The 14,337-nt window shown below is 42.0% G+C and overlaps 3 protein-coding genes across 3 annotated transcripts; all 3 read right to left on the bottom strand.

Annotated features, from left to right (window-relative positions):
- Window positions 1-1,628: 1,628 nt before the first annotated feature.
- Window positions 1,629-3,041, bottom strand: LOC122661772 (F-box protein At1g47056-like). Its single transcript, XM_043857276.1, has one exon. It carries the CDS (start codon window positions 3,039-3,041, stop codon window positions 1,629-1,631), a length of 1,413 nt encoding a protein of 470 aa, XP_043713211.1.
- Window positions 3,042-8,768: 5,727 nt separating this feature from the next.
- On the bottom strand, window positions 8,769-10,112 carry LOC122661069 (probable inactive leucine-rich repeat receptor kinase XIAO). Its single transcript, XM_043856380.1, has one exon. It carries the CDS (start codon window positions 10,056-10,058, stop codon window positions 8,877-8,879), a length of 1,182 nt encoding a protein of 393 aa, XP_043712315.1. The 5' UTR covers window positions 10,059-10,112; the 3' UTR covers window positions 8,769-8,876.
- A 1,252-nt stretch (window positions 10,113-11,364) lies between these two features.
- LOC122662527 (probable isoaspartyl peptidase/L-asparaginase 2) lies at window positions 11,365-13,818 on the bottom strand. Its single transcript, XM_043858183.1, has 5 exons — window positions 13,585-13,818; window positions 13,260-13,493; window positions 12,216-12,302; window positions 11,526-12,054; window positions 11,365-11,485 (listed from the first exon to the last, which is right to left on the bottom strand). The coding sequence occupies exons 1-4, from the start codon at window positions 13,744-13,746 to the stop codon at window positions 11,557-11,559; spliced, it is 981 nt and encodes a 326-aa protein (XP_043714118.1). The 5' UTR covers window positions 13,747-13,818; the 3' UTR covers window positions 11,365-11,485; window positions 11,526-11,556.
- Window positions 13,819-14,337: the final 519 nt, after the last annotated feature.

Below are 14,337 nucleotides of genomic sequence, written 5' to 3'. Positions count from 1 at the left end.
GTTGGGTTAGGGTTTAGGGTAGGCCCGATCCAACCCGACCCATTGACACCCTTAGGGTGGGGTGGTCATTTCGCCCCTGCCTATGTGAGGACGCATAATGGCCGCTTGACTGCCAGATCATAGAGGATTAGGATCCCCTCATCGGGGTGCATTCGGGGTGGAGATGTTGACACCTGGTAGCTCAAACATCCAATCGAGAAGAAAGGAAAAAAAAACCGAAGCTAAAGAGCTCGGACCGTTGGATGTCTGAGTTGCTAAGTGTCAACATCTCCACTCTGAATCGAACTGCCGTACTGCTCACTTTCAGGGAATTAGAGAGGATTAAAATCCTACGTTGTTTGTGTTTGCTTTCTTTATTTCTCATCTAAAATCGATTGATTTCCCTATTAATTTCTCAATTTCTTCTACGAGCCTACATGTTTTAGCTTCTACTATTACTCAGAATAACTTAAAATTTTGATTCCAAGGCTATGAATTTACTGGATTTTTTTTTGTTTTAATTATCTTTTGGCGGTGGGTAGAGGTAGAATGGATTGAAAATATAGAAATGAGGGGTAGAACAAACGTAAGCTTAGAAGAAATAACATCTAAAAAAGCATACGTAGTGCACGAGACTCCCACTACTACAGAATCAAGGGAGGGTCATAACGTACGCAGTCTTAAACCCGACTTTGAGATGAAATTAACATCTATAAGATCTAAATGTTATGGGTTCTAAACATAGCTTAACTTGTAGAGCATCTAAAGGGACATGAACTCATCAAAAAAAAAAAAAAATCTAAAGGGACAGGAGGATGTATATCTTTTTTTTTTATTGCTTCAACTAATATAGTTTGAAGATGGAAGACACATTTAAAATTTTTTTTTTTTGAACTCCCATCAAAATTCTTTTCTTTTACTCTAAACAAAGTTTGCCAAGTGATAAAATAAAATATTTTATTGAAAAATCAAGAGATCCAAAGATAAAAATATTATTAATATATACATGTCATAGATTAGAGGAGAGTATTTTTCCACTTGGGAGAATTAAATATCCCAACCATATAACCTTCACCATAAATATTTTTTTCTCGAGAAACAAAAAATGTCAATGTGACATTCTATAGTTCTATCAACGAACTGTATGGTTGCGCATGTGGAATCCATTTCATTTCTCACTTGTGACGTGTAAATCTTTCTCTGCAAGAAAATGTTGGTATTAATTAGAAAAAAAAAATATTACACAACGAAATAATACTAGGGTGAAAATGTATTATAACTATCATGAGTAACATTAATCAACCTAACATACATATATGTATCATAGATAAACAAAATTAATCCATTCATATCATCACAATGGTTCTAAGTATAGATTTTTTTATTATTTTTTTGACAAACAAAAAAAAACCTTATGGATATATCACATCATGAGACCACCTCAGGTTCACATACGAGAACCATCTTAGGCGTACAGATGGAATCCACTTCAAAATTTAATTCCATCTATGTGGCCAATTGTGTTGCGCTCAACTCGTGTCACCGCACCACGTGGATTTGATACAAATCCAATTGTTGGTAGACGGTGACACGTGGCACCCTGTGAGTTGAACGTAGCATGGTGGCTGCAAAGAATATCAATCCAATAGTTAATTATCACAGCATACCTTGGAAACCACACCATCACAAGACATTCCACTGCAATTCCTAATCTTCACCTGGACAAGATTAGAGCAACGACCAGGAAGCGCTTCCATTACATGATTGGTGGTGATAGGGCACTCCTTGATATCAAGATTCTTCAATGCTATGCATTTATCAGCTATGCATGAAATCTCTGCATCACCAAACGTGTTACTCCAACCCACTGCTAAGCGCTCGAGATTCTGGCAATTGGTAGCGAGCAGGCTCAAACTCAAATAAGTAAAATTGATACCACAGAGAACCAACTCCTCAAGGTTAGGGCACCCTTTGGCAATGGCAATTAGGCCTTCGTCACCTATATTAATATTGACCTTCCTTCCACGGATGTGGAGTTCCCTTAGGCGCCTGCAGTGGTTAGCGATGGACACAAGCCCCCAATTTGTAAACTCAAGCATCTTATCCAAGTGCAAGATCTCCAGATTCGAGCAGCAATTAGAGATAGAAAAGAGACCGACATCGGTAACCACCAATGACTTCATATAGATCTCAACCAGACCACCAGTGACTTCTTCCACTATGGCTTTGAGGAGCTCATCCCAACGATTCCTAGAGTAGCAATTGGAGATCTCCAAGGTTCTGAGTTTCTTAGAACCAATAATTAGTGGTCCAAAACACTGGCAAAGGACCTTCTCGATGCATATTTTCTTAAGGGACTTGGCAGCTACACCTGGTCCAATAGGCATGGCTGCGGAACTGTCAGTAAGGCCTTTAATACGTTTCAGGGAGAGATTTTCCAGGGAGGAGGAGTGATCGAGGAAAGCGTTTATGCCCTTGGCACCAAAATTGCAGTAATCACAATTGAGTTCCTTTAAACCCTTACAGTTTAGGGCGAAAGCGGTCATGGCTTCATCGATTAATTCGTCACAAGCAAGGAGTTTGAGGCGAGTGAGGTTACGGCAGTGGAGAGAGATGAGGATAAGAGCGTCGTTGCCGATGAGGACTGGTCCGTATGGGATACTGCATTTGAGAGCAAGTGTGGTGAGGGCATCGTAGCGAGTAAAGAGAGAAGGGATTAAGGGGATGAGATCGGGTTTGGGGCGTTCAGGCCCTTCAACCTCGAGGAAAAGGCAGTGTCTGTTCTGATTCTCGACACGGAGCCAACGGCGGCAGACAAGAGAGCAGGTTTCAAGATCGAGGGAGGAACCCATAGACTTGAATATGCGGGCCAGGCACTCGTCGGGTAGATCGGAGAAGTTGACGGCGATTGGGAGGAGATAGAGATCGGAATCAACATCAACGCCGCCCATGATGGATCTTCTCTTGATGCGATGATGGGTGGGGTTGCTGTGGCGGCAGTTTGACATCGACGGTAGCCCTGCGGTCGATGCCAACCCCCACAGAGATCGGAGCAGCAACATAATAATAATAATAATAATAATAATAATCCTAATAAAATCTCAGACGGAGACTACTACTTCAATCCAATCTCTTCTCTAATTTAAGATTCTTTCTCCTTCTTTATCTTTCTTCTCCTATCTACCCTTGCTGTCCTTATCTCTCATCTGAAACCGAACGATTTCCCTATTAATTCATTCAAATCCCTGATTTGATGGAGTGAAGATCCTACTTATCTATTAAATTTTCAAAACAATTGTAACATCTAAAATTAATCCATATATATTTCACAACTCATTGTAAGTTTTAAGGCATATCATTTAATATTATAAAAAAAATATATCATCGAATATCAATGCCCAATTCACACACCATATTTTTCAAAGTTGAGAAATGTGACTTGGCTATAGGGGAGATACAAGGCTTTTTAATACAATTAATTTGAAGGATCAAATGACCAAGACCAGGTAAACCCCGAGGATTTAACATGTTTGGTGAAGAAAAATGACTACAAATATCTCACTGAAAGAACTCTCCCTCTAATAAGTGAGACAGACCTTCCTCCACTGTGCAAGGAGAGGGGATACACATAGGTCAGCAATGTGGTATCATCAGTCAATATACAAATGAAGACAGAACTCATCTCACTAATTTCTAGGGCTGCAACAATGTCGGGTTGGGTTGGGCTTTATAGAACCCTAGCTTAACCTTGAGTCCCCTTAGCTGGGCACAGGCCCAACCCGACCCTGACTCAGGGCCTGAAAAATCCAACCCTGACCCGCTCTCAAGGTCAGACTGGGCTGATTCTGATTAGCCCTAATCATGGGGAGGGGGAAGGAAATGCATGGGCTGGAATGGGCCAGGGAGAAAATTATCAAATTTACATAAAATAACACTATAATAAAATGTATTATATCACTTATTACCTTCATATATAATGTATTATATAATAAAATATGGATGACGTTTAAAGTTTATAATATATATATATATTGATGCAGCCTTGGACCTGGACCATGAAGTTGACAAAGTAGAAGTCATCACCTCACACCCTAAGGTTCTTTGAAGATTGGTCCGGGTCAAGGAGAGGCATGCCAGGCAAAGCCAACCCCTGCAGGGATTGCCCATCCATTCCTTATCTTCCCAATAATTTTAAGGTAAGAAGTTGCACCTAAAAGAGAGAAGATTTGGACTGATTAGGGATTATCTTAGTTTCTAAATAAATTATGTCTAAATAAATAAAGGATCAATCAGCTAGCTAGTATATTGGACTGATTGAAGATTGGATTTCTGATTGAGAGTGTATTGGGCTGATTGAAGAGAAGATTAGATTTCTAATTGAGAGTATATTGGGCTGATTGAAGAGAAGATTGGATTCTAATTGAAAGTATTTTGGGTTGATTGAAGATTGGAAATTGGATTCTTATTTTCTTTTCTTTTCTTCCTTAGATGTACTAAGCTCTAAGTATATATATGTAATCATCCATGATTGGATGAAGAGATGTTATGAAGTTTAATGAAATTGCTCTAACTTGAGCCCTAAACTCGATTGGAGTTCTAGCAAGTCCATTTCTCCATTTGTTCGATTGATCAACTCTCTTCTCCCGATCCGTAGCTTCCAATGAGACTGCACCATATATATATATTTTTTGGGAAAATATCACGTACCTCCCCTGAGGTATGACTTATGTACACTTTCACCCGTGAGCTTTGGAAAATTCCACGTACCTCCCTTGTTATCCAAACTAAGTAACAAAAATACCCACTTCGTTAATTATAGACGTTAAACGTTAGACTTCTGATTTAAATGGCCAAATTGCCCTTGATTTGAAAAAAAAATTAATTCAACCATCTTCCCCAAAATAGATCAAAATGCCCTCATCTTCCCTAATTTCGGTAGTAATTTCCCCAAAACCTGAAAACCAAATCCCATTTTAGGGTTTCAAAAAAGCAGCAAAACCAGAGGGCCAGAGGTCTGGATGTTACTGGTGAAGGATTACCGTGCTCCGGCGCCTGCGATGCCGGCATCAGATGCTCCCCTGCAGATTCCAAAATTGGCTGGCTTCAACCAATTTCTGCAAAGTCTTCACTCCAACATGGCCAGAAAGGTGGCCAAAAAGGATAGTGCGCCAAAGAGATTTTCAATTCTCAACCTTTTGTTTTACAGATTAATGGTCCCACCTTGACCTTCATTTAAATCCTCTCTCTCTCTTCCTTGTTCTCTTTGTTGCCCTGCCTTTTTTTTTTCCCCTCCTTCCTCCACTTCTACTCACAGAACTTTAAACAAGGAAAATTGGTTCTTTTTTAAACAAAGCAGAGAAAGCATTATTTAAAAAAACATAGACTCATGCACATGGCCACCCTCCAGTTTGCGTAGCCCTCTTCGCTATTCTCTTCAAAGACGCCAGCCATCAGATGAGATGCCTTCGAAGTCTCAGATCTATTGCCAATGAAAGTGAGAGGAACCGTAATGGGTTTAGGGTTTCAAAATTGCAGGTGGAAACTTGTAAATTGCGGTTAAACGTAGCAGCCATATGCTCCACAACTTCCGGTGAACGACCTCTAATGTCCAGCGATTAAAATCCTGGCCTGAGATGCTGGTATAACTGATCGGCTACTGTGAATTAGGGAAAAAAACCTTTTAGGATTTTCAAAAAACAGAACTAGCTGCCTTTTGCTGATTCTTCTTCTTCTAACTGATAACAGCCCTTACTAAATTAAGTTAACGAGATTCCAGAACGCCGAGAAGGGAGTGAAGAGGGTGGGAAGTGAGAAATTCTCTAAACCAAGAATTACTTTGGTGGAGATCCAGCGGGAAAAAGGAAAATATTGTGTACTTGTATCGCTTTTTTCTTCTTAATCCTATATTTAAACATCCTTATTTATACTCTCCCTCCATTAATCATTCTTTCTTATTAAATTGCTTCTTCCTATTCACATTTCTGAAAATTGAAACTCAAAGAGACTACATTGTATATTTGAATTTGTCGAAGGAGAAAGCAATAGGAAGATTCGCTCACTGAAGAACCACTTTATTCTTCTCTGCAACATCTCTTCGGTATTTTGATTCAGTTTTTGGGGGTGGGGCTGGGTTGCAGGAAGGATACAGGTCGCTGGAACATGATTATCAGTGGGGATCTAAAGGTCACCCGTGAGCTAATTTGGCCATGGCTGGCGCCGATAAGCAACGATCAAAGGGGATTTTCTCCTGTTTTCCTTTCTGGTTCCTTATTTCACGTTTAGGATTGAAGGGTTTCAAACCCTAATTTGGGGAAGAAGATGAGGGCAATTTGGTCATTTAAATCAAAATTCTAACGTTTAATGTCTACAATTAACGGAGTGGGTGCTTTTGTTACTTAGTTTGGAAAGCAAGGGAGGTACATGGAATTTCTCAAACCTCACGGGTGAAAATGTACATAAGTCATACCTTAGGGGAGGTACGTGATATTTTCCCATATTTTTTTTTATGGAACTTAAAACAGGGTTGGACTAGGCTTAGCCCGAGGCCTCAACCTAAACCCGACCCGACCTTGACTCAGGGCCAAAAAATTTCAACCCTAACCCGCCCTCAGGGCCAAATATCTCAGCCCAGACCTTGTTTGGGCTCAAGGTGGGTTCGGGCCGGTAGGGCTAAACTTGCACCCCTACTAATTACAATGCAATCCTAAACATAAACCTTAAGACAACTGATGTAATATTTCAAAGGTTAGATACCCTCCCGTGAGAAGGGGGGGGGGGGGGGAACCTAGATAGATATCTTCATAATTTATTCTCAACAAGCCTGAGATGGTGTTTGGTTTGTTTATTAGTAACCGAAAGCATGAGAAGTTGCGCAAGCAAAAAGATAAATAAAAATTGAGAGACAGAACGTCATTTGGTCAAGTGGCCCTTGCGTTAGCATGGGGACTAATGGGAGTGAAAGCCCAAGTATCTAGTATGGGGGGAGGGGCGGTCATTTCGCCAGCATGTGTCTGGAACTCTGGGAGTAGCGGGCGCGACCAAGTAGTGTTCTTTCCAATAAAAATTAGTTTAAAAATAAGCAAAGCATTATCTAATTAAAAAGAGTTGTTGCATCCTAAACACTACAGGAGAAACCGAATCATGGTGGATATCTGTATTCTATAACTCACATTTGGAGGGGATTTGTTTATCATGTGGTTCGTAGACCTATAAGATAGATAGTTTATTGAATTAGGTGGGTGCACCTTCAAAATATTTATGCTTACATTTCACATCCAAATATGAGCCTAATGGTTGGAGAGATCATAATCATCTTCTTCTTCGACCAACTTTCTTGTTAAAGGTATAACCTAGGGGTGTCAATTCCAGGCCCGGCCCGACAGACCCGACTGAGTCTGTCCGATTAAAGCTCTGTCCAGCCTGTGGGTTCCTAGCTTGTTGACACCCGACCAGACCAACCGATTCTAGGCCCGACCTAACCCACTCGATTACAATCCAATCTAGCCCGACCCTTTAATATTGTTCAGCCCACCATTTGTGCAATTAATTGCTTTAGTAAGGGTACAAATGAGATTCCACTAATGTGGGCTCACTAGTTTCACACCCAAAACCAACAACACTTCAAAAAATCGGTAATACACCATTTGAAGCTCGTTTAAAGACTATTTAGATTTATGCAGACCCATAGCCCGGTTAAGGCCCGATTATAAAGCATGATTATAGCCCAAGCCCGACCAAACCCGTTTAGGCCTGACCCGATTATGTAAACGAGCGGTCACAGTGTAGGCTTCAAGCTTGGTCTAGCCCAGTTAGACCCGACCGAGACCGATCAAACCTGACTGGTTGACACCCCTAGTATAACCTTCTAAATTATGTGTGGGTCTCACACCAGAAACTTGGATTCATAGACCCTCTCCACTTATAATGTGAGCAAACCCTATTCCTAAGGATAAAATTTCCTTCACCGCACAGTGAAGATTCAGCCACCATTCTAGGGTTTAGAAAACCCTTATAAGATTTTAATATATTTTCAAAGATAAAAAGATCCCTGCTTGGTTGTATTTTCTATGCCCTCTCACAGGGCACTATGAAAATGATGTCTCTGCCCCTGAATAGATAACCATTCGTGCTCCCTCATTGGCCCAGACACTTGTGTAGAGACCATTCGACCAAGTAGTGATCTCGTGCCCATTTTCAAAATACCCCCGATACCCTCTGCAAATTCATTCACCATGACTGAAAAAAACTCCGTCCCATTCCTATTCTTAATAGTTTATCATGTTAGTTAAGTGGGGGAAAACCCCAACCCATTCCTAAAAAGAAACAGAAAAGTAAGGGGGAGAAAAGAAGCATATAAATAGTGTTATGTTGATTTAAGTCTCAAAGATCACTCTTGCGGAACAAGATCAGAAAAAAACACTCCCAAGTCTGATCTCAGGGATCATTCTCGCAAAACGAAATTCTGCTTTGCCCCACAAGTATGGGTAACATAAGAAACGCCATTTGAAGGTGGCCTGCATTTGGAAACTTAAGAGGAAAGACATCGCCATTAAGGAACTGTGGTAAGATCTTTGATCTTTGATCCTTACTTTTGTATAGATCTTAACTCTTAAGATGATTTGATTTCTCTCATTAACAGTTTAGTAAAGGGAAAACCCAATAAGCTTTTTGTAGAATTTACAGAAGAGAACGCCACCAACATTGCAAATCCAAATAATTGAGCTTCCGGCAGTCCATCTACTCAGTTCCAATTGTTATGGATGAACAGAATTTGAAGAATTCCAATCTTAATAATCATATTAATTACTAATCTATTTATTAATCATTATACAATCTTAATTGAAGCAGTAGTAATTAGATAATAACCCACTGGTCGATTACTGAAGTAGTCAGCTAAACTAAAGGCTGGGCTTGTGACCGTACACTTGCCGGCACATAGAGGTTGGTTTCTGCGAAGGCAAGCAGAGTTGAGACGAAGCAGGACAACTTGCAAGGCAGTTATCCCCGAAGCTTCCCACCACCGACGACCCAGACCCACCTGCAACAAAAAACCCTGCTGGTGGCTTCCCATTCAAGAAATTACCGTCCAGGAACAGTCTTCTTAGGTTCTGATCCCTCACCTTCTTGTAGTAATCCCAGGGAATTGGACCACGGAACCTATTATACCTCAGCGTAACCGCCGATAGCTTTGGAAAGCTCGCCAAATTTATGGGCAAGTATCCTTCAAGCTTATTAAACCCCAAATCGACTGCCACTAGCTCGCTGTTATTCGCGTTCCCTGGCTTCCAGATCTCAACACTCGTGAAGCTGTTGTTGGCCAGATCGACCTGTTGCAGAGACGGTAGGAGGAAGAACCAACCTTGCACATCTCCGGTCAACCTGTTGGCACTGAGTTCTACCACCTCCAGCTGGGTTAACCCTTCGAACGAGGATTGTGAGAGTGACCCGGATAAGGAATTGGCCTTGAGAGCCAGCTGCACCAGGTTTGGGGGAAGTTTGGGTAGAGAACCAGTTAGCTTATTGAAGCTGAGGTCCATTGACGTCAAGCTGGAGAGGGAGCTCAGGGTTACAGGGAGTGTTCCCGTGAAGGCATTGTTGGAAATGTCCAGGGACTGGAGAGATGTGAGATTGGTCAAGGAAGGAGGGATGTTACCGGAGAAGTAATTGGATCTCAAAGACAGGATCTCGAGGCTAGTGAGGGAGAAGATGGAGGAAGGGATTGTGCCATAGAAGGAATTGTCGGAGAGTTCGAGTTGGGTTAGTTGGGTGAGCTGGGAAAGGAGAGGGGTAAGGGTGCCAGAGTAACCGACAGGGTCCACGACGAGAGAGGTAACTCGGGTGGAATCGGGGCTGCAAGAAATGCCGCAGACGAAGTAGGAGCGGTGAGGGAGAGAGCAAGGATCGAAGGAGAAGTTCCAGGAACCGAGACATGACCAGGAAGGGATGGAATTGGGATTAATTGAGGCCTTGAATGCTTTCAATGCGTTGATATCAGAGGGCAGAGTGGCCGCTTGGATTTGGGAAAGTAACAAGAAGACAGAGGAGACACACAGTAGAAGAAGGAAGAGGAAGTTCGACATGAAAGGAAGAACTAGAATTTTCAATTCTTGCCTAGCTTGTCTTGATTAAAACCAGAGGGACAGCGAGAGAGAGAGAGAAAGAGTTCCGAATTCCAAAGTCGGAGCTTTTCTTCTCTGGGTGTGAAGAAGTGTGAGCTCAGGTAAGTAGTTCTTCGATTCGATTCTCTCTATCAGGTTGATTGAGAGAGCGATGATGGCGCGACCGAGAGGCTGGGAGAGAGTCCGGATCCTGTATTTCCGTGTGCACCCTACACCCAACGAGGCGCGTAAAGACCGCCTTACCCTTGTTTTTGACTGGGTGGACCCTACTTCGCACTGATTCTCTCTCTCGATTCAACGTTTCGGCTTTAATAGCTTTCGTCCGTTCTTGTGGACATTACGTCGAACACGTCATCAGGTGTTTATATAATATTTTGGTTTTCTTCCAAATAAGACCATTATATAAATTACAAAGACCTCAGACGTCCCTAATCTTTCTCGACTGCACATTTTGTCTTTAGTCTTGTTTACCCGAGGCCAGCTCATAATTACATTTAGTATATTTTTGTCGTTACCTCAGGCAAGTGGATTGACAAGAGGGAAGAGCAGAATCACTTTTATGTTCCCAATCCCCAGTCCCCAGTCCCCCAATCCCACAGAAATTATGAAAATAGCTTTTTCAGCCTTTTCACGCACAGTTTGATATCAGACCTAGCTCTAACAAGGGTAAGAGGATAGACCCAGGTCCACAACCCAAAATATTTGGGTCCAAAGCCCATTACAGCCACAAGTTTGAACCTTAACTCGTTTCCGTAGAGGCCCATGCTGCTCCATTAGTGGTGAAGATGCTCTCATTGCACCGTAGACATAGGCACCTTGCTATATATCTCTATATGTGTTTTGGATTGTGGGCTGCCTCAGAAATACCCTTAGATAAAATCCATGGGGAATTTTTTGTTTAAACGGAGAAATGTGAGGAAGAGAGCTTGTAACTCTTTTTTCCATTATTAGTGAAGATGTTCTTTGAAAAAGCAACGGATCAATGAAGGGATTTTCGATTCAATAAATGAGCGTATCTAGTGCACGAGACTCCCACCACTGCAGCAGGATGCCCCTGCTTTCTCAAAAAGACTATTTCTGACTTGCACCCTTGACCACTTGATCACAATGGAACAACCTTACATTGCACCAAGGCGCACCTTCTCTTTGGTTCAATACATGGACATAACCCAAATCATGGCTGAGCTGTGGTTCAACTGGATCAATCCTCTGGTCTTGAGAAACAGATAAGAGTTTCGGAGTTCTTGGTCTCTTTATAAAGAGATTGAGACAAGCCCAAATACTGCAATACATGTATCTCACTATAAAAGCAGCTAAAACAACAAGGACAACAAAGTTGGCCTCTCATATTTCTACCCTATTGAGGCTTTCTTTCACATACCCATTAGGAAAGAGAGAATAATTAAGACAACAGCCAGAGAGAGAGAGAGAGAGAGAGAGAGAGAGACTACAAAAGTAACTACTCCCAGATCCCAACCTCCATGAAACCATCCTCAGTGGCGCAGCCCCTAAACATACCGACACAATTAAACCCATAAGCAACCTCTCCTTTATTAGAGACGGCGATCATGCCGGCCTTGCCATCGTCCAACCTGTGCTTGATAACAAAATCCACCGCCTCCTGAAGTGGAAGGCCCTTGTACTCCATCACCGCCGCCACGTCTCTAGCCAGGGTACCACGTATGATGGCTTCCCCTTCTCCGGTGCATGAAACTGCGCAGATGTCACAAGCATAAGTCCCGGAGCCAATCAAGGGTGAGTCACCAATACGGCCACTCATCTTATTCATAAGTCCTCCAGTGGAGGTGGCCGCCGCACAACTCCCTTGGCTGTCCACCACCACACACCCAACTGTTTCTGGTGCGTAGATACTGATTGGCAGCCCATTCATCTGCAAAGCGCTCTCCATTGCCCCCGCACCGCATGTTTCTAGTCCTATTGGGATCCTGTAATCAAACTGGTCCAACAAACAAAGTAAATTGTGGATCCAAATCTTTGTTTCCTGAGCCTGACAAACACGTGCTAATGGAATCTCACGCCCAACCAAAAATTTTTAAAAAAAAAATCTTTTCAGATACTCCCCAAAAAATAGTGGTTCAAAGATGCATGAAATTATACCATAATTGCATTTGCCTCCTTCGCCAGTTTCAACATTCCCAAGTTGTCTTCTGTGATGAAGTAGTCATTGTCCACCAGCTCAACACCCTACATTCCTCACAAAAACATTTATGATGATTTATAATTAGAAGAAATAATTAATTTTAAAGAGAGAGAGAAATAAGACCATAAAAATTATAAGAAATTTGTTGGGATTTTATTTATTTACCACCCTTGGGGTTCGAACAGGAATTTTTATTCTATGTTGTAACTGTACAATACTGTATTGCATCGTGTGGCGCTGCAGAGATCATGTGCATCATATGGAGCCCGCTATACCACAAGGCCTCTGCAGCACCGTGAAAAAATGGTACCACTCTCCTACCCTTTTATTGTCACCCCCACAAAAGCTCTACAAACAAACATAAGGAGTACCCATGACCACTTGGTTTGTTTTAAAGTTAAATACAGCTTTTTAACTTTAAAACAAACCAACTTTCACATGCCCAATAACAACAATCAATGGGCCAAGAAGGCTGTACCTACTAAATTTCATTTCCAATCTAAGTGGGCCTAAAGTTCTTTACCAGAAACAAAAAAGTGAGCCGAAAGTTTGGTAGGGTTGAAATCCCAAGTATTCATAGCCAACGTAGAGAAACCCAAGGGAATCAGGAATCTGGTTGAAAAGTTTCAGAGATTCACTTTCTCAGGATACATGAATATCATTTTCAGAAGCCTAGAAGAGAAAGAGAAAGAAAACCAAAAATGAAACTCATGGTAATGGAAGATATGGATATGTGTATACCTGTTGCTAGGGCTGTAAACAGATCGGATTCGGCTCGGATAGTGCTATATTCGCATCCGTATCCAATTAGCTATTGGACGAATTCAAATAGTGCTAAACGGATATGGACACAGATATTTTATCCATTTACATGTAAATATAGGTTTTCGTATAGTTATAGCCTATCTGTATCCGCACCCGTTTAGTTTTTAGACGGATTCGGATAGTGCTAAACGGATACCGACACGGATACGGAAACGACTATTCATTTACAGCCCTACCTGTTGCTTGGCGAATTCCTCAGCGCCGGAGAAAGCGAGATAAGAATGGGGTGACTTGTCCATGACGAGGCGTGCGAGCGATATCGGGTTCTTGACGGTGGTCAATCCCGACACCGCCCCGCACCTCCTCTTGGGGCCATCCATGATGCTCGCCTCCATCTCCACAGTCCCTTTCTCTGTTAACGCTGCTCCTCGGCCGGAATTGAACAGCGGATCTGTTTCCAGTTCTCGAACCTGCGTGGGTTTTATTATATATATTAATGGGATGTGAAATGAAATACGGGAAGAACAGAAATGGGGAAAAGAAAGAAAGAAAGAAACGTACAACAATTTCGACGACATCGATAGCAGGGAGGGAACAGCGAAGAGCAGAGATCCCGAGATTGAGGCAGCGAGTGAGGAGCTGTTTCGCCTCCTCTTGACGCTGTACTGGGAGATTTGGATCCACACCAGCACCTCCATGCACTGCTATAGACCACCCACCCATCTCTCTCACTCTTTCTTTCTCTCTTTCTCTCTCTCTCTCGCAAAACGCTCCCTCGGCCTCTTCGCCTCTTCCTAAGCACTTCGCGTTTTGTTGTTAGAGAAGGTGGCCACCTTCCCTGGTTTATAGGGATTTTCGGATTCGAAATCAATATTAAGTTACGTTTGATGGAGCGGTTTGGAGTCCAAAGTTTACACGTCGACAGTCTCCCATACACTCACCCCGCACTTTCGTTCCTCACTCTCATGGTTGAGGACGAGAAGGGGTCTTTTGTTTTGTTTCATTGGGACGGGTGAACTAGTTTCGTAAGTTTACTATTCTACAGCCTAGCCTACACGCTTTTGAATTCTTTTCAAATTATTTATTATTTTTATGGAAGAAAAAATTCTCTACTTAATAGTGTTTCCTACTTCTTCTCACATGGCACCGTGAGATGACGTCTCTACACCTTGGTTAGATACCTAGGCATGCTCATCCATTGGCTCAAACGCTTGTATAGAGACCATGTGACCAAGTAGATATATCTCTTGTCTTATTATTTTTTTTGGATATTTTTCTTGTGTCATCATAATTGGTTATACTTAGGTTGTGTTT

The sequence above is a fragment of the Telopea speciosissima genome, chromosome 5 (assembly GCF_018873765.1).
Source record: "Telopea speciosissima isolate NSW1024214 ecotype Mountain lineage chromosome 5, Tspe_v1, whole genome shotgun sequence".
NCBI classification, from domain to species: domain Eukaryota; kingdom Viridiplantae; phylum Streptophyta; class Magnoliopsida; order Proteales; family Proteaceae; genus Telopea; species Telopea speciosissima.
This window is presented reverse-complemented; position numbering and strand designations above follow the sequence as displayed.

Excerpts from the sequence above, each read along its gene's own strand:
- LOC122661772 (XM_043857276.1), bottom strand. The coding sequence starts at position 3,041 with ATGTTGCTGCTCCGATCTCTGTGGGGGTTGGCATCGACCGCAGGGCTA.
- LOC122661069 (XM_043856380.1), bottom strand. The coding sequence starts at position 10,058 with ATGTCGAACTTCCTCTTCCTTCTTCTACTGTGTGTCTCCTCTGTCTTC.
- LOC122662527 (XM_043858183.1), bottom strand. The coding sequence starts at position 13,746 with ATGGGTGGGTGGTCTATAGCAGTGCATGGAGGTGCTGGTGTGGATCCA. Across the intron at positions 13,494-13,584 it reads TCGATGTCGTCGAAATTGTT|GTTCGAGAACTGGAAACAGA; the intron begins GTACGTTTCTTT and ends AAACCCACGCAG. Across the intron at positions 12,303-13,259 it reads AGGAATTCGCCAAGCAACAG|GGTGTTGAGCTGGTGGACAA; the intron begins GTAGGGCTGTAA and ends TGAGGAATGTAG.